This window comes from Rosa chinensis, chromosome 5 (assembly GCF_002994745.2).
Source record: "Rosa chinensis cultivar Old Blush chromosome 5, RchiOBHm-V2, whole genome shotgun sequence".
In the NCBI taxonomy this organism is placed as follows: Eukaryota; Viridiplantae; Streptophyta; class Magnoliopsida; order Rosales; family Rosaceae; genus Rosa; species Rosa chinensis.
Window position 1 is genome coordinate 38324890 of NC_037092.1, and position 27691 is coordinate 38352580.

General features: G+C 37.5%; 3 protein-coding genes and 1 long non-coding RNA gene across 5 annotated transcripts; 3 read left to right on the top strand and 1 right to left on the bottom strand.

Moving 5' to 3' along the window:
* The first annotated feature begins 580 nt into the window (after positions 1-580).
* On the top strand, positions 581-1027 carry LOC112203780. Its single transcript, XM_024344702.1, has one exon. It carries the CDS (start codon positions 581-583, stop codon positions 1025-1027), a length of 447 nt encoding a protein of 148 aa, XP_024200470.1.
* Positions 1028-1528: 501 nt separating this feature from the next.
* LOC112168175 lies at positions 1529-4319 on the top strand. 2 transcript variants are annotated; one of them, XR_005800705.1, is made up of 5 exons: positions 1529-1714; positions 1842-1866; positions 1938-1988; positions 2815-2883; positions 3561-4319. It is a non-coding gene; the product is annotated as an uncharacterized LOC112168175 (long non-coding RNA). The 2 variants fall into 2 exon arrangements; XR_002924123.2 differs by lacking the exons at positions 2815-2883; positions 3561-4319 and having other exon boundaries at positions 1938-2240.
* Positions 4320-11415: 7096 nt separating this feature from the next.
* Positions 11416-13541, bottom strand: LOC112203781 (protein MAINTENANCE OF MERISTEMS). Its single transcript, XM_024344703.1, has 5 exons — positions 13527-13541; positions 13316-13436; positions 12109-12710; positions 11618-12022; positions 11416-11538 (listed from the first exon to the last, which is right to left on the bottom strand). Exons 1-5 carry the CDS (start codon positions 13539-13541, stop codon positions 11416-11418), a joined length of 1266 nt encoding a protein of 421 aa, XP_024200471.1.
* A 6990-nt stretch (positions 13542-20531) lies between these two features.
* Positions 20532-27394, top strand: LOC112165912 (nucleobase-ascorbate transporter 12). Its single transcript, XM_024302614.2, has 10 exons — positions 20532-21301; positions 21477-21574; positions 21667-21837; positions 21937-22037; positions 23313-23448; positions 23584-23634; positions 23744-24031; positions 24471-24705; positions 25917-26203; positions 26834-27394. The coding sequence occupies exons 1-10, from the start codon at positions 20773-20775 to the stop codon at positions 27053-27055; spliced, it is 2118 nt and encodes a 705-aa protein (XP_024158382.1). The 5' UTR covers positions 20532-20772; the 3' UTR covers positions 27056-27394.
* Positions 27395-27691: the final 297 nt, after the last annotated feature.

A 27691-nucleotide genomic window follows, 5' to 3' on the forward strand; every position in this document is an offset into this window, starting at 1 on the left:
CGGATTACCACGCTCGTCACGGGGACAAGACTGAGTGTGGGTGGTAGTCGACCGACTAACCAAATCCTCCCACTTCATACCGGTGAAGATGGACTCACCTGTAGAGTATTTTGCGGGACTGTACATCGACACCATCATCAAGTTACACGGAGTGCCGAAGACTATCGTCTCTGATAGAGACCCTAGGTTCACATTGAGGTTGTGGAAGAAGCTTCAAGAAGAGCTTGGAACACAGATAATTTTGAGTTCAGCATACCACCCTCAAACTGACGGACAATCTGAACGCACCATCAAGACTTTGGAGGACATGCTACGAGCTTGCGTATTAGACTTCGGAGAGAAGTGGTATGACTGTTTGCCACTCGCGGAGTTTACATATAACAACAGTTATCACCGTAGCATAGGCATGGCACCGTTCGAAGCACTTTACGGACGGTCATGCTGGTCGCCTACGTGTTGGACTGATGCTCAAGAACGGGCTTTACTAGGACCTGACCTAGTTCAGGAAACCACTGAAAAGATTCAAGTGGTTAAAGAGAAATTAAGAGTAGCCCAGAGTAGATAGAAATCATATGCAGACATGCGTAGGAGACCCCTAGAGTTTGGAGTAGGGGACTTTGTTTATATCAAGGTGAAACCTCGGAAGGGAATCAGTCGGTTCGGGGTCAAAGGAAAGTTGGCACCCCGATACATTGGACCTTTTCCGATAGTCCAAAGAATTGGGAACATGGCTTATCGGGTAGATTTGCCACAAGAACTAGAGCATATCCACAGCGTGTTTCACGTGTCTCAACTTAAGAAGAGTCCGCTAGAGACCCAGCAAGTCTTAACTTGGAGAAACTTGTCACTGCAAAGTGATGCCACCTACAAGACAGAGCCTATACGGATTTTAGCACGAAGTACCAGGCAGCTGAGGAACCGCGAGGTTCCGTTGGTGAAAGTTCAATGGACGCACCAAGGAAAGGGGAAGGTTACTTGGGAACTTGAGGCAGAGATGCGTGAGAAGCACCCCCACCTATTTAGCTAACCAGGTACAAATTTCGAGGATGAAATTTCTTTAAGGGGGTAGAGTGTAGACCCCCGTACTTTTTATTGTTTATTTTATTTTATTTTAATTTGTCGTATAACGTATGAAACTACGTATTCGTAAGGTACACAAGTATTCGCGCTTAGGTTAAGACTTTGAGGCCATTTGAAAGGATTAAGAATTTAGAGAAAATCCAATTTGGGTCTAGAAAAGTATATTTAAAGTATCGAGGCTTAGGACAAGCCCGGAAAATTTTCCCGAAAGGATTCGGTGAAGTATTTGAGAAATAAGGATGTTTGAAGAGGTAATTTTCTAAGTGGGCTTAAGGAAAATTAAGAGGAAAATGAAATAAGAGCAGCCCAAGCCCATTGGCCCAAAAGGAGGGGCAGATTCGACTTTTCACAATTAAATTTGGGAGAGGTATTTAAGGAACACATTCTCCAAACCCTAGCTCAACCCACCTCATTTTTCATTTCAGCTTTCTCTCTCTACCCAAGAGCTTCTCTCTCCTCATTCTCGCCGGAACCCGGATTTCAACCAAAATTTCCAGATTTTATCCTCTTCCTCCCCTCTTTCCATTTCTCCAACCAAAATCAAGAAATTTGGCCATTCAATCCTCCAAAAACCTTAGAACCTGAAGCTAATTTGGGGGTTTTTGTGATTTCTTCTTTCCAAGCTTAAATCAAGGTAATATCCATCCTAATCTAGCCTCTATTCCTTCGATCTATACATCTTTCTTATCAAATTCGAGTTTTTGATTTCCATTTTGATTTTTGGTGCATGAACCCGATTTCTCCTTAAACCATGAAGCTAGGCTATGGGTTTGGCAAGGATTTGTGGTAAGGATCTATCCATGCAACCTTGTTTTCGAGTTTTTTGGTTGAGATGTTGATGTTGGACGGATTTGTAGGTGAAGAAGGCCAAGGAGAAGGAATAGGCCGTGATTTTTGACGAAGAAAGGGTAAGGAATGGGTTTTGGACAAACCCTAGAATTTTTGGAATTTATGTGGTTGATTTTGATTATGTTGAGCTATTGTTGTTGTTGGAAAAATTGTGAAAATTAGATCTTTGAGAAGAGTTTAATTAGTAGGATTTTGTTAGCCTAATTTTCATAGTGTTGGAATTTTGTTGTGGAAGATTTGGTGATTGTTGTTGTGTATTTTTGGCCAAAAGAAAAAGAAAAGGAAGAAGAAAAGAAATGGATTTGTTTTTGGAAGAAAAGGAAAATAAAGACAATGGTAAAAGTTGGATTAAATGAGTTTTTACTGTGGTAAAGTGGTAAAAAGTGAACAAGGTGAAAGTAAAGATAAATTCAGTAAAAAAGGAGGGAAAAGGTAAAAGTGAAAGTGTGGAGGTAAAAGTCATGGTAAAAGTGAAAAGGTGAAAAAGGAGAAGTAAATGGGTAAAAGTAAAAGTAAAACTTTATTTATAATTATTTACTTATTTATTTTAATAAATAATAAATAATGGTAAATAAAGGAATACTTGGTCAAAAGTCAGAAGTTAAAGTCAAAGGTCAAAAGTCAACTCTAAGAGTTGACCAGGGTTGACCGACCTCGTAAAACGTGAGGATCGACTTGACTTTGGTCGCTCGGATTGGCGAAAGTTTAGAAGAGCGATAAAGACGTTTTCCTTTTTAAGAAAGAAGTTAGTTTCCCAAATTGGTAAAGGTTGAAAGAAATAATTAGTGACCTCATTGAAATAAAAAGGATTTAGTATGCATGATTACTTAAAGTGAATCATAATGTTTACCTGGATAATTACTTACAAACTAAGTAATGGTTCAGGAAACGATCGTTAAGGAAGCTTAAGCGAAAATCATCAGAGTGTGGAGTACGCAGCATTTTCCAAGTAGGGTGAGCTGTCCCTTCCTTGTTAGAGGCTTTTCGATATATGTGGAATGCTCTAGTATAATATTATGTTGCCTGCAAGTACCTTTGGTTGTTCATTAGTCGATACCTCGTGATACCTGTGTTTTCATAACTGATAATTGTTGATTGCGAAAACCGAGGCTAGACTTGCATGTTGAGATACTGTACCCTTTGTATGTTTGTGCTTGTGACCTGAAAGTGAATGGGACCTAGATGCATAGATTCTTAGGGATCCCACGGTGTCAATAACCGTGAACCTCCGGAGGGGGCTGTGCTCCTATGTTTGTCGAGGAAAGGTGAGTACAGACAGTGAACCAGTCATAAGAGACTCAAAGCCAGGAAATGGACACTTTCGCTACTTGTAGCCATAAAGACTATAGAGTCGTTGGCCGGTTCTCGAAGGATGACGAACCAGGTCGGTCATCGATTTATTTTAGTTTAGCCGATAGGTAAGTATCTCGGAGCTCCAAGTTGTGTGAAGCATGCTGCATATGATTTCCTGAAACGAACAACTGTGATTGTTTTTGTTTTACTCGATTTTACAAATGCGCGCAATCTATATTCTAATAGTTATGTTTTACCTATTAGTTTTCAAACCTAACTAAGGTTGGGTCGGCCCCTATTGGGCTAGCGAGGACGAAATGCTCACCCCTACATTTCAGGTTACAACGAGGTCATTCCGGACGATTTAGATTAGAAGTGGGTCGTTGGCAGAGTCTGTGTGTTGCTGTTCCTGTTGCTTGAAGTTCTTCCCTTTTGGTATTCCATCGATTTACTCGCTTTTCTTTCAATGTTGAACTCTGTGAGGTCCGCCTACCTGGGAGCTCACCTCATCCCTTTGTTTTGTTGTTATTGTTGAACTCCTTTCATTTCAGTTATGATGTAAGCCCTAAGGCGCCACAGTGCACTTGCCCACTTTATTTTTAAGCATTTCCAGACTTGTTAATTTGAGTATTGGGTTGTTGATTTAAAGTCCTTTCTTAAAAGTTTTTCTTGGTCTCCTATTTTCTAAAAATTGCATTTTCAAAAAGACCTTGTAGTATTAAGTTGGTAGGTCTACGGTATGTCTATGACGTATCGAGCTCCTATTGGCTTAATATTACAGAGCTGTATTATACCCATTCTGGTCTCCACATGAGGTGTGTAATATGTATATGTAAATGGCTCAGAGAGAAACTGTGATGCCAAAAAGAGACATAGAAGCCGATGATAAAATGGTTTGGCTACATGAAAGAAACAATTATCAGGGTGATAAAAGATCTGCAGAGACACGTCAAATTGGTAGTTAAAAAATCAATTTGTAGTTGCAAAACTAGTTAAGAAATTAATAGAGAATGATGGTGGGTTCAATCAACAATAGCATACAAATCAACCACTACGCAAAACCATGAATATAATTTTCATTCTGTAGCTGCATACTAGAGTAGGAAGAGAGAGAGAGAGAGAGAGAGACAGACAGACAGACAGACAAAATGCCGCTGGAGGCAAGGGGAAAGATGAGCCGCTGGCGACAGTACGTTGACTGAGGAACTCCACGTGTAGTGCAATTCTTTTTTCTTTGCTTTTGCACATATACAAGGACAAAGTTGGAAAAGTTTGACATAAAATATTATTACTAAGTCTATTTAGAAATATGCTGGGTACATATAGAAATACCCTTTATTTATTCTCAAGCTTCCATCTGCATCAAATGCAGCAATGTCTTTAAAGTATTTAATATTTATTATTTATTTATCTTGGTCAAGAATGTGTATTTAAAGAAACGAAATCTTTAAGATCAAAATTAAAACTACTAATCAAAGAATTTCATTATATTCTTTTGCCGGTCTGGACCATTGTCATCATGATCTGGACAGATTTGGACCATCTTTACCGAAACAGTACTGCCATTTAGTTTGTAGTCGGCCGATCGAAATCTACAACTTCGGCTTTCTAGGTTAACACACTAGCGGTTTAATCTCAACCCTTGATATTGAATCAAGGGTGTGGGATCATGAAGTCCTTGGTCACCACTCGAGGACCATCCCCATGAACTCAAAACCACTATTATTGGCACAGGTCTCAAATCAATTTGGGATTTGAGCTCACAACTTTCTTATACGCATCTTCATTTTATTTTATTTTTGGTAGACACAGGTTCACAAGATTCAGCATCGAAAGTTCAACTTCCGTGGGTTTCTTCTGGATGTTGCTACATTCAGGGGTATGGTGTTGCTGTTATACATGTCTTCTTCATAACTCTTTGTTAGTTTTCCCTCTCTCTCTTTTTTTTTTTTATATATATATATATCTTTTTTATTTTATTCTATATCTTTGTGCTTATGTTCAAGTATGTGTTCTTCCATGACATATCACCTGAGCCAAGATATATGGAGTAGTTTTACTTGAAGTTTCATTCCGAAGTTTCATATTAATCCTTACCTGCGGGCGCAAACTATGATGTGCTATATGTTTTTCTTTGGCTAAAACTTGTGCTATAAGTTTCTCTCTTTGGCTACCATTCCATATTTTTGGTGGCATTAAAGTGGCATGTTGGAAGCTCCTTATTTCTGTTTCTGTAATACTTCCACGGTTTTTGTTCTCCTCTAATCTGGTGGCTGTTATGCTAGAGCAGATTCAAATGCAATCGCATCCACATGGAGAAAAAACAGATCGTATTCTAGCTATTGGTTCTACCCTTGCTACACCCTTGAAGCTCTTTTTAAGTTGTGCACTACAATTGTTACTGTTAAATATGGATTGTACTGTCGACTGGCTATGTGGTCATTTGTAACTTGGAATTTGTACCCTCACTTCTACTTATGCTCAGATTCATGATGCACCTTCTATAAACCGGATGCTTGAAATACAATTTAGTTGGCTTTCCTAGTTAGATGTCTTGTATGCATTCCTCGTGTGAAAATAACAGTCGATTCGCTAAACTCAGTCAGCGGAAGTTCTTTCAAATTTGTCAATTAATTCCTCCTTTCTCAAGTTGATAGGACAGCGATAAGATTGTCACAAAGGCTGGGTACCAAATTGCAATTTTCTCAAAACTCTGTTCCGCATACGTAACTATTTCTTAAAACATACAACTATTAGTCGAGATTGAGTGGAGAACCTTGTCGCCATCTATTGTGCTGTATTTGTTGAAATTTCAGTACTTTCACACATCTGAATTGCCGAAAGAAAAGGAAAAAAAGGAGAGGTAAAGTTTGTGCTTAGACATTCAGTCATTCAGCATGGTCTTGTTGTGTAAGGCTGGGGACGATGACTCTGTTTATACTATATACTTCATTTAGTTTTCATCATTAGGTTCAGCGCGTAAACCAATAAAGCTATCTACCAAAATAGAAATCTAGGGCGTGATGCACGATGATGATGACTTAACTTCAGGTCTTCGAACAACTGAGAACTTAAACATGATGATCAACTTTGCGGCATGACTTCAAGTCATCAACTAAATCTGATCATGCACCTCCCTCAACGTTTTTCTATATAACGAGTTTAATTTAGCCTCCCCTTAACATGTAACCCTTAAGCATTAGAACATTACAAGATTGTTGTGAGAATGGGAGCCTCGCGGTTGTGTAATGGTTTTGCTGTCCATTTCCTTCTTTTACTACATTACCCACTCTTTTTCATTTGTTCAGACACTTTGGAATGTTGATGATCACTATGCGTTGTTGCAGTTCAAAAAGAGCCTCACTATAAACAAGTCTGCTTCCGAAGATCCTTTTGCTCACCCGAAGGTTGCATCTTGGACACAAAAAGGAGTAGGGAGGAGCAATTGCTGCTCGTGGGATGGGGTGGAGTGTGATAAGGACACTGGCCATGTTGTTGGCCTTTACCTCAGAAGCAGCTGTCTGTTTGGTTCTCTCAACTCCAATAGCAGCCTTTTCCAACTTGTTCACTTGCAGAAGCTTGATCTCTCAGATAATCACTTCAATTTCTCTGAGATACCATCGAGGTTAGTGTTGTGCTGAAGCGTAACAAACAATGCATTGATATGAATTTAACAGTAACAAACAAAGCAAAAGAAACAACTAATAAACAAACCACAAAGAACACCAAGATTTATAGTGGTTCACTCAATCAGTGTGATTAAGCTACATCCACTCTCGGAGCCGGAAAGATATTCCACTATGATCAATTTAGAGAAACATACAACTAGAATTTATGAACAACTCTCTCTACCCAAATCCCTAATACACCCAAAACCTATTAACTCTCCTTTGATTCAACTAGAGAAGAAGAAGAATACTTACTTCTCATATACAATACATAGCAACACCAACAACTAAGCTTAAGAAGCTTCAACTATGGAGTAGCTAAGTCACCAACAAGAAGAGGAAGGCACAAGGAGTATTCAAGGTGGTTTTCAATGTTTCTCTCTCTCCCTTCTGATCATCCATACGGCTGCCCCTTACAAAGACATATTTATGTCTACACATGTGCAATTAACCTAGCACATGCAGCTTACATGGGATACCAACTTGGGCCAAGCCCATCAAGTGAAAGCCAATATCAACAGTTAGGTCATCTTACGAGTCTTACATATCTAAACCTTTCAAAGTCCTCATTTTCTGGTCAAATTCCATCCGAAATTTCGAAGTTATCTAAGCTCTCTGCCATTGATCTCTCTTTCAATTATGAACATTCCACTCGCTTGTTGAGACTGGAAAAGGCCAGCCAGCTGAGAAGCCTAGTTCAAAACTTAACCAACCTAAAACAACTTCATCTTAGCGGAGTTTACATGCCCTCCACTGTGCCTGATGTCTTGGTCAATGCATCTTCTCTCACTTCTCTCCGCCTAGAAAACTGTGGGTTAAGTGGAGAGTTCCCATCTTTTGTGTTTAATCTGATGCAACTTAGAGAACTTAGCTTGGACCATAATCAAATAACTGGTCATATCCCATCATGGTTAGTGAAGTTAACCCAATTAACTCTTCTAAACCTTCGATTTAACTATTTGCAAGGAGCAATTCCTGGGTCACTATTCCATCTTCACAATCTTGAATATCTTGACCTTTGCTCAAATAAATTGATTGGATCAGTTGTGTTCGATAATTTTCCCAACCTCAAGAAGCTAAGGGTACTTCAATTATCATCCAACGAGTTATCTCTGCAGATTAAAAATGATGCGAGAGTTGCTGTTCCAAAGCTTGAAGTTCTGAAATTGGGTTCATGTAATTTAACAAAATTTCCAGGATTTTTAAGGAATCATAGTGGACTGGTTGTGCTAGACCTATCTGACAATCATATTCACGGCCAAATACCGAAATGGATGTGGAGCTCAACTAGAGAAACCTTGTTATATCTTAACCTCTCTAGAAACTCTTTATCTGGATTTGACCAAAACCTTGTTGGTCTTCCATGGAGGCATCTCCAAGTTTTTGAGCTTGGGTTTAACAGGATTCAAGGATCACTGCCAACTCCACCACCAACAATCAAAATTTATTCTGTTCCAAACAATGTTTACAGTGGAGAAATGTCAGTATCATTTTGCAAATTTTGTTTTTTTTTTTTACTTTGTCAAGGGAAACCCAAAGGCTTCCTAGGCCTAAGATAAACTCCTTCGGCACATGTGAAATGCTCCAACAGTGCATTGCAGTACAATGACTGGCCATTTTGACAGTTTCGGGGTTCGAAGCTAGGTTGGGGAGCACACTCAACTAGACAATAACTACTAGGCCACTTATTCTTGATTTGTCCAACAACAACTTGAGTGGCCTGATTCCACAATGTTTGGGTAACTCCCGTGCTTTGGAGATATTGAACCTCCGGAATAACTCATTTCAGGGTGAAATTCCTCCAATGTGTACCAACGGATTTAGTTTTAAATTGGTCGACTTAAGTGAAAATATGTTGCAGGGGAAGCTACCAACATCTATGGCGAATTGTACAGGGCTAGAGTTTCTTGATTTGGCAAACAATTAGATCAGTGGCATCTTACCAGCTCGGTTATGGGCTCTTCCAGTTTTAAGGGTTCTCAGTTTGCGGTCTACTAGATTTTATGGCACAATTGGTATGGCTGCAACAAACCTCGAGTCCTCAAAGTTGTGCACCATTGACTTACCTCACAATTCTTTTTCAGGTATGTTGCCGTCTAACTTAGCAGAGAACTGGAATTGTGTCAAATCTGAAGGCTCGAGAATAATCAAATATATTTACAGTATTGGTGCTGTAACGTATGAACATGATTACTCCATGTCACTTTCCGGGATAGGTTATCAGGAGAGATACCCAGTAGTCTGGTACAACTCAATTTCCTTCATATTTTTGATGTATCTAACAACCATCTAAGGGGATCTATACCACGCGGAATCCAATTGGATACGTTTGAGAGCAGTTCGCATCTAGAAAATCCGGGTTTGTGTGGATTTCCTTTCCAAGTGAAATGTGAAGATTCTGAGATTTCAAAGCCACCACCTCCAAGCCATATTGAAGAAGATCACCAAGACCCTGGTTTTCCATTTGAATGGCGTGTATTCTTCCCTGCAGGACTTGTTATTGGGTTGGTTGTTGGATTTGTTGCTGGGAACACTTTAACAACCAATAAGCAGCAATGGTTCGTAGAGAAATTTTGCAGGAGGAGGCAGCAAGACGCACAAAGGGGGAGAAGGGCACAGAGAGATTTTTAATTAGTCTTTTGTAAACAAATAACTGAAATTAATAATTAGTCTTTTGATCTTGTGTAATAATTGGAAGATTTTGTTTGTAATTTAGATTTGCCTCTTTCTTTTTGGGTCTTTCTAACTGTACCCAGCAAATTTCTATCTAGACCCAGCAAATCAATTTTACATGAAAAGACATTTATATCCTCGTACGAAATGACAATAATAGTCATGGTAAATAAAAATAATAACAAAAGAAACCATAAAGTTTAAAACTCTTTTTTTTAAATTTAAACCCAGCAGTTCAGTTGTACCCAGCAATTCACTGTGTTTACGTTGTTTCTTCTAGCAAAGCCTTAAACCCAAATTTCACTTTCCTTTATAATTGCTTCAAGGGTTTAATACGCATGATATTGACAAAGTTGTGACTGCAATTATGATTTCGAAGGCGTCAAATAAGGTTTGTGTATTTTGTTTATCATAGAACCAGAAAAAACAAAATAATTTTTACTACAGTTTATCGCATTTCAATCAGTCAACAAACACCGAAAATCAGTAGAATATTCGGTACTATACCACCGAACAAAATAGAAACGTTCGGCAAATAACCACCGAAATTGGGCAATATATTCGGAGCATAAACACCGAATAACACTGCTTCTTTCGGGAGACAACCACCGAATATTTGTATAATTTCGGTACTTAACCACCGAATGCTACTACTTATCAAATTCTTTTACTGTTTTCAGTTCCTTTTATATGAAATATTTATAGCTTAATTATTTATTACTATGATGTGTTCTTTTCTTAACAGATTAATTCTGAGTCTATTGAAAGTGGCAATGGTTGGACTGAATGTGTTTTTGAAACAACAAATCAATTTATAACTATTGAGGTAAGTAGCCATTTTTCTTAGGAGCCAAAGATGTGAAGGATGACGGTAATTGTGGTTTTAGAGCTATAGCTGAGTTTATGGGATATGGTGAGAATAATTGGCGTCGTGTACGCAAGGAGTTGTTGCAAGAGTTTAATCGGAATAAGCATGCATATCGATTACTATTCCGATATGCTGAGCGACTGGAGGAGGTGGAGAGGAGATTAGATTATTTTGATGACTTTCCGCTTGAAGAACATTGGTTCTTAATACCAGATATGGGATACCTTGTCGCAAATTGTTACAATGTTGTGCTGATGCATTTTGGTTTGCCTTTGATGTCTTGTTTTACCTTCTTACCAATGCATAGTATCCCACTTCCTATAGTTGATCGTCGTGAAATTTCAATTGGTTTTGTCAAAAGATGTCACTTTGTCCAGGTATTTTATACATGTTGCTAAAATGCATTTTTTTAAACTGTATTTGTCTTATAATTGTAACGAATTGGTAATCTTTTTCTCTTGTCTTATTAGGTTCATTTGAGGCCATTGCATCCTATGCCACCTGTTATCAATTGTTGGTTTAAATACTCTCTACCTCATGCAAATGGATGGTTAACTCCCTATAGTGATCGTCTTCATAATGGCAGAGATATTTTTTGTCCAGATTATTCAGACAATGAAAAAGTTTATCATCTTGATAGTGATTAGTTTGTCTACGAATTGGTCGTTATGTCTCTTGAGCTAGGTTAGGTTCTTAAATTGTAGTTATAAATTTACTGTTACTGTTTTCAAAGACATAGGTGTTTCTATTACTAATTGGATTAATGATTGAATTCAAAAAACAAGTCTGTAAATGCTACTGCATACTTTTAGTTTATGTTTATGATCCATATAGAACAATTAAAAAGGAAAAGAACAAAATAATTTCTAATACAAGTCAATCATCCTTGACATTAATGTACGAAAAAATTTCAAATACAATTAAATGTATTCATTATTTTGTACACTCCGCCGACGTTGATATGTGCGTGTATTTTGCACTTGGTCACCTAATAGTATATGTAAGAATGCTTTCAATTGCCTCATATAGCGTCATTGGTTGTCTTATAGCATTATCTCGGCCAACATCAACAATAGATTGACTGATACACAATACCCGTGATATACACTGCATCAAACAAGTAAAAAAAATTTGTAAGTTGGTAGTGCTAGACAAATAATTAAATTAAACCTTAAGAAATATGTACCTGTAAAGGATGATTTTCCTCGTTTGAATCAACTGCAGCAGACACCCGATCAGGGTGTTGAACATAGGGATGTGTGATCTTTTGGTACCACGATAAGTATTCTGGAGTGCAGTCATATGAAAACTTAACTGGAGTGCTTCGGTTCGCATCTGCTAACACGTGATCTCGCCATCTTTGCCACAATCCATCAAAGTACTCATACACAACCTTGTATGATTTGGAATCAGAAACTCGTCGAACACGAGAAGGGGTGTAAGGGTTGCGAGGAATTGTTTGAACTCGACCAAATTGTCTTAGAACTCTATCAGGATAATATGGTTCCACAATATCTAAACACTTAAGCATTCCTGTGTAAAATGTGATTTCCAATAATGGATGAGCCTCCCTATGACCACGATATGGATCCTATATGACCTGAGAAAAAAATAAATAAATTAGGTATAAAAAAAGAGAGCAATATTCTAACTGTCAATATAGAAATGTCAACATACCTTGTGCGCCTGCATATGATCAAGCTGTTGGCGAAGAGCTTGCACGTACACTAGTGACAAACCTGCATCTTTTCGAGGTTCCCAACGATTCACTCGTGGCTCATTCTTTGAATATTCAACACGAAGATGAGGGGAAACTACATTCCGGAAGTGCTCATATATCCAAGCCTCAAGCAATGTCAAATAACCCCCAATTTGCCTACAACCAAGTCTGGATGCAAGTCCTAACTGTCGATATAAAAATGCTAACCCCGCAGCTCCCCAGGCATACTGACCAACCCTATTAAGATCCCGTAAAAAATGTAGGTAAATCACATTTATCCTATTCCCAGTCTTGTCCACAAAAAGTGTGCAACCTAATATATATAGCAAGAATCCTCTTGCTGCAAACTCTATAAATTCAAGAGAACTATCATCTGAAACACTCTGAAATCTTAATCTCAACCACTCTAGTGTTACCCCATTTCCACCATATCGACTCATTTCATTCTTTGCCTCATCTATAGTAACTCCTAGTGTAGATGACAGTAAAGATGCATAATAAGTTTTGTCTAACCGCACACCCTCAGGTACAGATATTGAATCACCCTGAATTGGAATACCTAAAATATTAAAAACATCATCCAATGTAATCGTCATTTCACCAAAGGGTAAGTGAAATGTATTCGTCTCAGGCTGCCACCTCTCACAAAAGGATGACACAACAACTCTATTACCAATTAAATATGAACAATTAACTAATGGCCTCAACCTAGACCCATCAATGTAACTCCAAAACTTATGGTTAGTAACATGTTCATCAAATACCCATTGTGTGAGCTTATATGAATGGTTCTGAAGTTTCAATGGATCACGTTCCTGGGAAAAAAAAAAAGAATAAAAATTTTTGTGATACATGAATTTGGACTCTTAAAAAAGAATACGAACATAAAAGAAATAAAATGCCTCAATATATAATTGACGTTTTTTGAGAAAAAAAGGAGGAAAAAAAAAACTGAAAGTAGAGTAATAATGTCTAATGATATAACTGTAAATGGTGTCCATGTGTCTATGCAAGTCATACAACTGCACTGTTTTGTTTGACCCAAAAAGAAGAAGAAGGTTAAATAATGTTTCTAAACGACTGCTACCTTAAAAGGATCAAAATCAGAAGATGCTTCTATACACATTAGCTGTAGCTAAGCATAAAAAAGTCTAATTTGCAAACCACAAGTATCCCCAAGGCCATCAATCACAGTGGTCAGAAAATCATAAAAAGCATCCACATCGTTAAAACCACGGGAAGAATATAAGATATGTAGCTTGACTAGAACATCAGGCTTCTGTCCCTAAAATTTCACAACAATAAACAGCCAGCACTTGGCAAAATCTAACGCCCTATTGAAATCGATCTAAAAGATGATTACGAAGTTACGAACCCAAATCACAGACATTGGTCTTCAATTATGAACCCCATCTAGATCCTATCCTAATCTTAAAAATAAAATAAAAAACATAAAAGGCAAACATTATCCAAAAGATATGCTCATCGAAGATAAGCCTTGAACAAATTTCTTTTAAATGATTCTACTCCAACTAGTGGCTGCTCCCTTCAGCCAGAAAAAATGGTCATAAATTCTAGTAGACCTCTAGCATAACATCTCCATGCAACCATGGAAAACCTTTAACCTAGAAAAGTCATGTTACATGATAACCTACTCTAATTAATATTAGAAAACTCTAACTAATATTAGAAAGAAACAAAAAAGGATCATAGAATATCATGATCCATTATCTCTTTTCTGTCCAGGTAACATAACTCCATGATGCACTAAAATTTTGTGTTTCATATCAAACCTTCAGTTAATCTCTATGTTTCAATCTGCATGCTTAATCTTAACTCTTGTATCTCCATGAAAAGTTAACATCCTATATCACAAAGCTTTTACTTCCAATAACCAAACTCATTCCTTTAAACCACAAAATTAACAATGATCATTCCTTTGAGATAGAGTTCTGGCATTCCAACATATTAATTTCTACCTGTTCATGAGAAATGCAATGCGAATATCAAAAGCTATTTCCTCAAAACAACTGTCCATTCTCACGCATCTTTTCATATTTAAATTCTCCAGTGTTATAATCATTCAACTAGTAAGATATAATTTTCAGAAGCTTCTCTAAATAATCATTCAACGGCAGGTTTTGTGTTGCCTCTAAAGTGCAAATGCAATGCTAAATAATGCAAACAAAGCCTCAAGTCCAAACATTGTCACGACTCAGTTGTAATCAACATAAAGAACTCAAGTCATCCACTTCATTCAAGCATCCAAACAAATACCCATAAAATAAGCATTTCGTATCAAACTGATCAACTCTCTTATAAACAAATTGAATTCAAAGCAAAACAAAATTAAACAAAACAATACCCATGAATCAAAAGAAAATATCAACAAATGAACCCGAGATTCAAACCCTAAATTAAGAAATTAAACTAATAAAGAACTCATGGAAGGAAATTTAAACCAAGAAGTGAGAGATACCTTCAAAGTCGGGGGTGAGAGCGAAGGAAATAGCGATGACCCACGAAGTCTAAGATGGAGATATTCCTGAGTTTGAGACTGCGCTTCTTCTTTTTCCTCGACTCGGCGCCGAGTCCGTCCTCTATAATGATGCTCTGCCCGAGTTCCTCTTAGTTGGAGAACGAGCTTGGCGCGACCCTCATGCCGAGTTCGCTGGGTGTGAGTTTTGGGTGTGAGAGTGAGATTCGCTGGGTGTGAGTTTTGGGCGTGAGAGTGAGATTTGCTGGGTGTAAGTTAAAAAGGGTATTGTTGGAAAAATTGTTGGGTATAACTACAAATTTTATTTTTTAACTGAAAGTAAAAAATTTGTTGGGTCTAGATAGAAATTTGCTGGGTACATTTAGAAAGACCCTTCTTTTTAATACAAGTTCATTTACATAGAAAAAAAAAATAGTGAAAAGAGTGTGGAAGTGAGTTTTATTCAAGGAATTTCTCCTCACCTTAATTCTTAGTTTAGCTAGCAGCTCAAGCTTTCCGGGGCTAAGAAAGTGTTAATGCTTCAATGTAATTATCTCATTATATATTCCTTTACCAGCGTATTTCTGGATGAATGCTAAACCCCTGAATTGGACTCAATAACAATGGCTGGATCCAGAGTAACAAGCTTTCACCTGAAGTAATGACATGCTCCAAAAGCCATAATCTATGCTTTGATCAAATGATTCAAATGTCAACACTACTAGAAAAACAACTACTTCCACATGGATGGATTTTGTGTGAATACATTAAAATACACACGGAAATCTGTGTGTATAGGTAGTTTCATACAGTACAGTCACAGATTCAGAATTTGTATGTGTTGCGAGCGTTGCTAAATTACTTTCACACGGAAAGCTCGTCTGTGTGAGCTATATTAAGTGGGTCCCGTATGAATCCCAATTATATTAATTTCTAAATTTACAAACATTTGAATTTTTGTAATTTCCAGATTATTCAAATATTGGATATTTATTTTTAGGTCCTCCATTTATTTTCATGTTGTTTTAAGTCCTTCATTGAAGTTTTGCAAATCTAGAGATCTTTCCTTCATCGTTCTTCATTGAGATCTTTCCCTCATCTTTCCCAACCAGCTAACTCTTCACGTCTAACACATCCAACTACTTCAACACACCCTATCTCATGCACAAAACCATAATTTGTCAAAAGATACAGTCATGAATCCTACAAAGTTACAAACTGCAATTGAAGAAGAAATCAACATTAAATGGAAATCAAGTTATCAAATCCATATCTAACTACCCAATCAGTATCATTACCTCAATTAAAATCAACATCAAGTTATCAAGATAAAAAATTCAAAAGGAAATTGAACCCATTTCTAACTACCCAATCACTCAATCAGTATCATTACCTTAATTAAAATCAAGATCAACATCAAAAGGAAATCAAAGCCATTTGGAATTGAACCCATCAGAAACTCAGAACAGAAGAAGAGGAGGACTGGAGAAGCCGAGGAGGAGAAGAAGATGGAGAGGGGTTGCTGGTTGCAGCCTTGCAGGTTGCTCGCTGTGTTCCGTGTTCCGGACTCGGAAGTGCTCCAAGTCTCCAACCCCGAGTTCGGTTGTGGCCGGTAGGGCTTGAAAGGCTGGAGGCGGAGCTCGGAGACTGGAGATCGGTTGCCTTCTTGCTTCTCATGATGAATCGGTTCTGGTCGTCGAGAAACTTGACTCAGACTTGGGTCACCTGACCTCTAGATCCGGTCCGACACATCACCTTCACCACCAGGGTGTACTTCACAGTCGATTCCATGCTCAGATTTGGGAGCTCGAGACGAGGGTCTGGAGGAGGAGGAGGCGGCTTGGCTTGGTGTCTGGGTACTTGAGAGAGAAAATCGGAGAGAGATGAGAATGAGGGAGATGGAGAGAATAGAGTTTTTACCCTTTCGATTGGAGATGTAGAATTAAAATTTTATTATTTATATTTTTACACAAATATCCGTGTGAAATATTAAGCTGGTATTAAAATTTTATTATTTATATTTTTTTTACACAGATATCCGTGTGAAATTAAGTGTGTATTATAATATTTATTTATATTTTTACACAGATATCCGTGTGAAATTAAGTGGGTATTATAATATTTATTTATATTTTTACACAGATATCTGTGTGAACTAATATTTCATACTGAAAACTGATTGAATTTTTAATTTACCATCTGACAACCTTATAAGAATTTCTAAATTTAACTTTATTTCACACGGACTCCGTGTGTAAATTAACTTGTAAAATATTGGGTCCCAATCTAAACCCTATGTGGCCACAATAGTCAGTGTGAAAAATATTTACACACCGATTTCCGTGTGTACTATAACACTTTATACACGGATATTCGTCTGTGTGAAGCTCTGTGACAATTGCGTCCGTGTGAAAGACCCTGTTTTTCTAGTAGTGCAATAAGTATTCCACACATGGTGGCCAAGGTCGTAGTCATAAAAGTAATACTTCAACCAGCTCAATACAACTTTCCAACTTAGTTCATTCTCTCTAGTGCCCAAATCGGCTTAATTGAGTGGCACCGTATCCATAGTCTCACTATTTACTAACCACATACCTTTGCTTCAAGACACCAACCTCTGGAATGAGAATAGTTCCTTTATCTTTTGAGTTGAATCAATGAGAACAAACGGCAGCTCTTAGCTAGTGAGTGGGGAGTCGCATACCTTTCTTCCAAAACCTACGGGGAAAACGATTACATATTCAATAACAAGCTTAATAAAAACTAATGAATTAAGCAACTACTAAAGTGTGCGCATGAGCAACTACTATATATAGTGCATGTGCACAAGCTTGGTCAAACTACAGCAGCTAGAATAGAGCTAAGAAAAGTACATGCTTACATAAGCATGGCACCGCAGGAAGATGTTATCTAATTCCCTCTAAAAGAAATCAAACATGAAGAACTTCAGATGGTAAGTAACCACCGTCATCTTGGACTTGGTGGACTACCAGTTAGCTGAGTTCTGATGAGGTTTAGGGGTTTGTGGTTCACTTTATCAATAACTTTTTTCTTGCAGTCATGAAGTTGATGATAGACTTTGTGGAGGTAGTTTGTCCTTCACAGGACGTAAATTACAGCTTTATTTCCTTTGTTTATGTTAAGAGTCCATTCTGTGGAGCATATTGAAGCGTTGAACTTACAATCCTAGAAAACATGAGGTAATGCTTATTTTTCATTTATCCTTCTCTCTGCACTTGCTTGTGCTAACTGTAGCCGGCGAGGAGTTTGCATACTATGTGTAATATGATTATGTGAATCTGCTTGCTTTCTCAATAGGAAACTAAAGCAGCAATTACAAGTTGTTTCAACAACAAAAGGAAAACAGAACCTGCAAGAATCTGTTTTGACTTGAGTTGGTATCTGATTGTGCTGACTTGAGTTTATTGAATTGACTGTTCATAAGAGGAATGCATACTAGAGGTATAACTAATAAATTAAGCCAACTAAATTGTATTTCAAGCACATGCATTATAGAAGAAGCATCATGAATCTGAGCTCAAGTAGAAGTGAGGGTACAAAATACTTCTGAGGTTTGTTATTGTTATTAGTCATGAGCAATATCAGCTTGAATAAATTGCTTAATACTTCCATGTAATGATAAGTTCTGTGTTGTTGGCTGTTGTTTCACTGACACCTATGCCAATGAACATTTAGCATGCGCTGCTAGGCTTCAGCAATGGTTTCCGGACAAATACCAAAAATGGTTCTGCAGCTCTTAATTGTAATATTAATTTTAGAAAAAATGCCCTGTACTATAGCCTCTAGGACAGTGTACTCCCTGTTCTTTCAAATTTAGTAATTTACTACAAAATTCTCAAAGTTGAAAGGACAGGGAGTCAAAAAGGCTACAGCATAACTGCAAAAGGTACTAAAGTGCTCAAAAATCTGTTACTCAGATTCGTCTTTCTGGTCATCACGCGCGCAAGTCTCCACAGTAATGCAGCAACTGCATTAGCAGCTCAAGTTTCCAGGGTTAAGAAAGTGTTAGTACTTCAATGTAATTATCTCATTATTAAGTTCCTTTAGCAGCGTATTTCTGGATCAGTGCTACACCCCTCAATTTTACTCGATAGCAATTGCAGGATGTTCATCATGGGAATATTGGCACCCAAGAGTTATTTTAACAGAACAAATTAGTGAAGTGGTTTGCTGTAGGAGGTGGTATATATGTATAGTCGTAAGTTAGAGAGGGGTGATTTTTTTTTTTGGTTGGTCAAATGAGAGTTGGCTTTATTCCAGTGTTATATCAAAAGTGTCAAAAACTTTAACATTGAGCTAGAGAAATCTTGCGGTTTAGGTCACTTTTGTTAGTAAGGTTGAAGTGATTTGGGTAATGACGTTTTCTTTCGACTTTATTGGAGACTTCCACAAGTTTTTTTTTTTTGTTTTTTAGTTTTAGAGAAAAAGTATATCCTTTTTTTAGGAGAAAGAAAAAGTATATTTATTTTACTGAAAACAAGAAAAGAAAAATTATATTCAATTCTACTAAAGAAGCATACCAAAATACCCGATTTGGGAAAAAAAAATGCAAAAAAAAATGAAGCATACATAAACTTTCTAACTTGTGCAAATTCTTTTTTCTTAAATTTTTATCACTGTTTAATCTAAAAACATCTCGAACAGCTTCCATATTATTTATTTATTTTTCTCTAATTCAAGGAAAATATATATATATATATTTTTTTTTTTTCTCAAAAAGACAACTTGCCAATGACTCGTGAGTTCTTTGGAAAAATTTCATCAAAACAATTCATATTTCTGAGAGTGTTGCATACTTGCATACATGAGAAATTGCTCTTTCTCTTTCATCATTTTTAGCTCGATGGGCTACATCCAGAAGGTGGACCCTAGCTTTAATTAATTGATACTTTGATAACATAAGGTTTTTTTTTTTTTTTTAATTAGTACTTTGATAATAGAAATCCTAGCCTTTATTAATTGATACTTTGACAACATAAGATTGTGAGAATCGAAATCTAAAAATTACAACAGTATGTTCTCATTACGAGAAAATTATGTCCGTCGTTATCTCTCACCGACTATGTTAATATAACGATGAGTGATTTTACCGTTTTAGTCCAAATAAAGAATTACAGACCAACAAACCCAATAAAAAGGTGAGCAAGATAGTTGTTTGATATATAGTGATAGGCTATATGTAACCCTTTTTTTTTTTTTTTGAGGAAAAAAACTTTTATTATTGAAACATTCGATTACAATCGTAAATGAGGGCATCCAGAACAAACTCTGGAGCGTTTGAGAACCATTCAATATGGGTATTAGCATCAAAACCATAACTTGCAAAGCTGTGGGCTACTCTATTGGAGGTTCGATAAGCAGGTTGTATCCCAATCGAAAGCAATTGATGAAGAAGTGCCTTGATATCGTCCACTAAGTTGCCTAGAGGTGTGAAATCCTCACCCTCCTCACAAATAGCCTTTATAGCCAAGAGACTATCACTTTGAACAATAACATTCGTTACTGTCATGACTTGCAACAATTCTATCTCTTAGTTTGGTGTAAACTATAACTTACTTTAAAATTTCATAACTAAAAACAATAAATCTTGCTAATAAAACTTTATCCGAAAATAATCCAATCAAATCTGTGTATTATAATTTGTTTCCTATCTCTTAACACAACCCTAGATTTACCAAATCTACCTGAAAATCTCTCCTCAACCTCCCTAAATAGAAACCTCCCCGGCAATTGCGTAACCAAACCTCCAGATAATCTAGAATATTTCCTTCCCGACCAACAAATATTAAATCAGAGATACAGAAAAAAAAAAAAAAAAATTAGAAAAATTAAAAACAACGCGGTTTTAGCTTCGCCACCTCCCTCTTAGTTGTCTCTATTTTGGCGTTTCTCTCTCAGACTCTCTCTCTCTCTGCACTCACTCTCACACTCCCTAACCTTCAAAACCCTCACTCTCTCATTCTCTCTCTCTCTCTCTCTCTCTGACCCAGACCTTAATTGATGTTGTACCCTTCGCATTTTGCTGAGAAACCCCTAACCTTCAAGTACACTACCAGATCCGCACACACATTCACTCATTCCAGTTATGTTGTACTAGTTTAGTCCCATTTTGGAGCGACCCGAAATGTCGAACTCGGACCCTAAACCCACTAGGCCGCGACCCGGGCCGTGGCCCCCGGTTCCGGAGGGCTCACCACTGCCGCCCTCGTCCTGGGCCAAGAAGACCGGCTTCCGCCCCAAGTTCTCCGGCGAGACCAATGCCAGTGATTCCGGCCAGATAGCCTTGCCCCCGCCCCGGCCGACCCGGGAGCCCGAGCCCGATCTCGAGGCGGGCCGGGTGAGGAGCCAACCGAAGGCGGCGAATGGGGAGACGGCTCCGGCGCCGGTGGCGAAGCCGGCTGCTCCGAGTGGGGATAAGGATCAGACGGTGGTGGTGAAGAGGAGGAAGGAGTCCGATGGTGGGTCGAAGAATGCGGGCCACGGAACCAATGGGCAAGCGGCGGTGGCGGTTCCGGCTGAGCCCAATTCGCAGCCGAGGAGGGCGGCGAGGAGTGAAGAAGTGGTGGATGTTTTGCCTAGTAGTGTGGATGATGATGGGTATGTGGGCAGGAGTTCGCATATGAAGTATGAGCTCAGAGACACGCCCGGGCTTGGTGAGTTTCTCCTTTTCCTATTTCAAAATGTGTGTTCCATTTATTTTTGTGGAGTTTTGAAGCTTTATTGGTAAATGAGGTTATTTAGTGAAAGAAATGAGCTTTTTTCCTTTTTTGAATAATTCTCTTTATACTGGTTGATATGGTTTGTGTTTCGTTCTACAATGCTTTTCAGTTCCCATTGGTCTATATGGATTCCAGCATTATCTCTCCATATTGGGTTCGATAATTTTAATTCCACTCGTCATAGTTCCAGCAATGGGTGGTACTTATGTGAGTAGTTTGACACATACAGTTGTTATGCATTTGGGTACTGAAACGTGCAATGTTGGATTGTTTGGTTTGACTGGATTTAGTGCATGTAGGAGGATACTGCAAACGTGGTATCGACAGTGCTCTTTGTTTCGGGAGTGACCACTCTCTTGCAAATGTCGTTTGGATCAAGATTGCCCTTGATACAGGGCCCTTCATTTGTTTACCTAGCACCCGCTTTGGCAATAATCAATTCCCCGGAATTTCAAGGACTCAATGGAAATGTACGTGTTCTTGCTTTTTAAGAAGCTCATTGTCTTTTACAATATGCTTTTGTTATTGAATTCTTCTCAATGCTAAACGGTATTCACTGTACTCATCAGAATTTTAAGCATATCATGAAGGAGCTACAGGGGGCAGTAATAATAGGTTCAGCTTTTCAAGCAATACTTGGATATACTGGACTAATGTCATTGTTTTTGAGGTATGATTTCAGCATCTTACTACCTCATGTTAAATTGTTTTTACATTTTAAATTTAATTTCATATTTTAGTTACTTGGGAAAACGAAAAGGAATGCCTTGTTTCTTTTAGTTTACTTTGGAATACTTGCCATACCTAACAACTGTTGTTGCTTAAAAAGCTTAAGTGGATAGGTAAATGTGTCTTCATTTGGTGTAAACATGGTGTCAATTTTTTGCTGGTGTTTATTCTAGTAGCTGGCATTTTTTTTTTTTTTAAATAGCTGGCATATCCTTATCATGCCTTGATTTGATTGTTCATCACTCAAATAACTTATTAAACAATCTTCAATAGTAGCACCTTTTTAAGTGCATATATGGATCCTGATTACCGTCTTTTTTGACCTTGCAATTAGTATGGGTTCCTCTACGAGTATGCAATATATTTGTAATTTTGGAACTATGGTCCTACTGTACAAATAGAAATACATAGGATACTTAAATCATATCTGTGTGTCTACTCTTCAAGTCTGACTAACGATTATTACAATCCTCTGTTATATGTTCTAAGATAATGTTAGAACACGTAGGACAAGATCATTTTTAACAAACCAAGGCTAAATAACATACCAATATTATCCCTCAGACCCTCACTAGCCATACTCCTATAATTGACCCTAAATGAAGTACTTTCCTTTTTCATCGTATGCTCTATGATTTAGCTATGTCTTGTTACAATTAAAGGGCACAATGTCACCACCACCATCATCCTTGAGCTTTAGCCATCTTTTGCCAGTTATGAGGATATTGTTTTTACTATAGCACTTCATTGGTGTGAAGTTTCCACCACATTGTGAACTATATTTGCTTGTGAAGTGTGGCATATGAACCTCCTTTGCTAAATCACTTCTTCTAGTATTTGGTTTGGCTTCTGCTCATTTGATTTCCTTGTCACCTCACTCAAATGATATAGAATCATGTGTGGGTATCTAAAACAAGTAGGAGGTTGAAAGCACGGGAGGTGACAGGAGTTGGGGAGGGTTTTTGTGTATTAATTATGTAGTCATTGGAGAGGGAAACCTCAGTTGCACCTGCTCGTGCTACGTTACCACAAAGTTCATATGGTCTTTACTACTTTCTTCCATCACTGTGTCTTTAGGTTTTCTAGGTACAAATGTTATATTTAAAATACTAATATTGGTTTTGGTGCCTGGCGTTATGTAAAAGAATCCTTGTATTTTGGTCTTACACCAGACTCCCAATAACTCAACATCAGTTGACTTGCCTTTCCTTTTCAGGTTGATCAATCCAGTGGTTGTGTCACCAACAATTGCTGCTGTTGGACTTTCTTTCTACAGTTATGGTTTCCCATTAGTTGGTACTTGTCTTGAGATTGGTGCTGTGCAGATATTATTGGTCATTGCTTTTTCTCTTGTAAGTTTTTTGAAGCTACTGTTATATATGTTTGGTAATTATTCTTCTGTAGGTATGTTGTTATTTATTTTATTCATGCGCGTGTCTAATTTGGTGGTGTGACAAATCATCTAATTCATTTCTCTACGTCGACAGTACTTACGGAAGATATCTGTTTTTGGTCATCGTGTATTTCTAATATATGCAGTAAGTTGGAAATTTAAGTACTGTCATATTCATATTAAAATTGATTTCATCTTATATTTTCTAGTTGCCTTTTGCGATGTTATTCTAGTAAAATTTATCTAAATTGCAGGTTCCATTGGGTCTGGCAATCACATGGGCAACTGCTTTCCTCCTAACTGAAGCTGGAGTATATAACTACAAAGGCTGTGATACAAATGTACCTGCATCGAACATAATTTCTGATCATTGCAGAAAGCATGTGTCGAGAATGAAGCACTGTCGAGTTGATACTTCTCATGCATTAAATTCTTCCCCATGGTTTAGGTTTCCTTATCCGTTACAATGGGGTACTCCTGTTTTCCACTGGAAAATGGCTATTGTTATGTGTGTGGTTTCAATTATCTCATCAGTGGATTCGGTTAGTTTTCTGTCATTTCATGTGTTTGTGCGTCTTTATTCTATTTCCTTCTGAAGATATCTTTACTGTAAGCACATCTTTTGTTATATACATCTTTTCATTTTTTATTTATTCTGATCGGAACATAACTGTTGTCTTAAGAAAGCACCAAGCTGATTTATCATTAGCAGTTTTCAGTGAGCCAGTCAGATCGTGAATTGTTTTTTTTTTTTTTCCTTGTATAAAAGATGATCCCTTTACATCACTGTTTGAGAATTTCTCTCCGCCAGTACCTCTGTGCGCAGTGGAAAATACTGTAGTGCTAACCTATAGCGTAATTTAACTACGTTACAAAATTAGGCATTATTCTTTGTTCCATCAAGCTGGTTATCTTTGTTACTCTTGCAAATAGTACTTGTTACTTTTGTTGCTGACTTTGCTTTTTGTTTAAACTTCTTAGGTTGGCTCATATCATGCTTCTTCACTATTGGTGGCATCCAGGCCTCCAACTCCTGGTGTTGTTAGTCGAGGGATCGGTCTTGAAGGTCTTTCCAGCATCTTGGCGGGTTTATGGGGTACTGGAACAGGGTCCACAAGTTTAACTGAAAATGTGCACACAATAGCTGTCACTAAGATGGGAAGTCGTAGAGCAGTTGAATTGGGTGCGTGCCTTTTGATTGTCTTATCCCTTGTTGGTAAGTGCTGTTAAGCTTCTGTTTTCAATTTAACAATGAGCCTCTAACAACAAACATATGAAATAATTTGCCATGTTTAGTGAATGACATTGGATAAATATTCTTTCCATATAGTAATTATATTATTAGCTCTGGTACTTATACAAATTTCAGGATTACATTTACTATTTTATTTTCTCTTTTACTCGGGTGTAATCACATTTTTATATTTAGTTCAGAGTCTCGACAACATTACCGACATATGATTTTACTTTCTCTTTTGGTTGGGAATAATTGCATTTACTATGAAATGCATAGTTTGAACAACTATAATTGCTGGCATGTCTTTTTCGTAATTGGTTGTTAGAGGCTTCCAAGCTTAGATTAAAGATAACTTCTTTCTGGTCCATTATTTGAGTGACATTCCTCTGAATTCTTCTTTATAAACTCCTTGAGTTTACCACATGTTTAATCTGTAGTTCTTTGGCCTTCATCGTTTTTTTCCAATAAATTTCCTCGCGTAAGGCTTGTCTACTTAATTAAAAAAAGGTGAAATATTGCAAGGCATATAACTTATATTTCTGGGAAATGCAACTCCTAGATCATTTTAGGTGAACTCTTAAACATAAGACCTCAGGCGAGATGGGCAACTGTTATAGATTACAAGCTGACGTGCAAATAGAGTCTTATCAGGATAACATTGCAAACTAAATTTACTGGTTACTTTTGAAATCTCTATGGAGAAGGGAAACTAACAAAGAATGAAAATCCTGAGTGCTTAGTCTAGGTCATTGTTCATTAAACATTCGGATGTGCTAATATTTGTCTCTAGTGAAAGAAATATATGGTTTTTTGACCTGACAAAATCATATTGATAAAGGAATTCTTGAAAATTTATGCATCGGTTAGATGGTGGCAGGGTTAGAGATCTTAGGGTTTGGCAGATAATGTCGAGTTCTGTTAGAAATCAGTTAGGCTACAAAGAGAAAAGTTCTGAAAGAAAAATTGGCTATTACATATCGACCATCTTCGTATTTCTTAACTAGTTATTATCATGATTTTCTGTCATATGTACTGACCAACTTTAATGGTGATTCTGTTAGAGGTCATGAAATTTGCTGGAGGTGTCTGTTCATTGCAAATTTAAAATAAAAAAAAGTTTCAAATCAAAATTTATGACTGCAGTATTGTTAATTCACTGCAACAAATCACAGTTAATACTTTACATGCAGGTAAAGTTGGAGGGTTTCTTGCATCAATTCCCCAAGTCATGGTTGCAGCACTTCTGTGCTTCATGTGGGCGATGCTTGCTGCATTGGGTCTGTCAAATCTACGTTATAGCGAGGCTGGAAGCTCTCGGAATATTATCATTGTCGGGCTATCTTTGTTTTTCTCGCTGTCAATACCAGCATACTTTCAGCAATATGGCATCTCTCCAAACTCCAACTCATCTGTTCCAAGTTATTTTCAGCCATATATTGTGGCTTCTCATGGGCCCTTCCGCAGCAAATATGGAGGGGTATGCTTCCACTTGACCTTCTGTGATACGAAAAATGGAGTTTGTGTGTTATGTTGTAACAGTAAGAAATGTCCAAAGTTCGCATTCACCCTCTTCATTTTCGCCCGTTGATGTGTCTAGGTCTGATGCATATACATTCATCAATTCATGGGGAATTTCTTAAATGGTAACTGACCAGTTGGTTATTCTTTTCTTTCTTTTTTTGGCTAAGGACCAGTAGGTTTTTCATCCGTGTCATTTTACCTATTGTATTTGCAGCATCCTTTTTTAACAAAATTTTTAGAATTCCATTCTGATATCATTTTTCTGTTGCAATTTACTTTGGGTTAGTAGGAGTTTCGCCACTGTTCCACCACCAATATGAACTGCTTACTTATGTTATGATATGGGTTAGGAATCAACTTATTATTGATGAAAAGATAATGGATAACCTAGCTGAAAGATGTAGTTCTTAGTTGAATGGTTGATTCCAGTCGTTTACTTTTTTTTAACCCTTTGAAGACCATAGGTTTGGTCACACTGGCTTTGTAAGCATGTTTATTGGTTGCTTAGTTGATCTCACAGATGGAAATTTGTCAGTTTGAATGGGGGCCTGCATTTCTAACTGATTTTGCTATTTTCTGTTTGCAGATGAACTATGTCCTCAACACATTATTTTCATTACACATGGTGATTGCATTCCTTGTGGCTGTTATCCTGGACAACACAGTACCTGGAAGTCGTCAAGAACGTGGTGTATATGTGTGGTCCGAACGTGAGGTTGCAAAGAGGGAGCCTGCCGTTGCCAAAGACTATGAGCTGCCCTTCAGAATTGGCCGGGTTTTCAGATGGGTGAAATGGGTTGGACTTTAAGAAAACTGTTGGTTACAGTCGGCATTGATCCGCTTTTCAAGCTTTCCGGCAACCACCTTCAGGGTCATTATATTGTAGTGTGATTCTAAATGTAAGTTCAGGGCTCATATGCATAATTATTGGTCTGGAAACTGTTTTTTCATACACGGAAGGCACTTGGGACTTCTTAGGTCTAGGTTTTATAGAGATATTTGTGTACATTTGAGGAACCAGAGGGTCTGGTTGTGTTGTAATCTTAGATTATGAACAATGTATCTAGCTTTTTTAATTTAGCATACTCAGTGTATCTATTTTTGAGTCATTCCAAATACCAGATGGGGACCTTTTTCATGCGGTCAAGCAAGCCAGCTTTCTGGATGTGTTTTTATGTTCTTTTGTTTCCCTTGATTAGCTAGATAGCTACTTTCACCAAACATTGGATTCTCAAAGAAAACTCCCAAGTTTCCTGATTCTGCAGCTTCATTTTTCTGTTACAAATTTCTTGGGGGTTGTCTTACAATATGAGCATCTTCATATATCTACTAACATTTGAATCTTATATTTTGATCAACACCAACTGATCCAGTGATCCCTCTAATATTTGTTGGGAAATCAACATTTCCTACAGTCATTCAATAAGCCGAGAGAAACAAGACC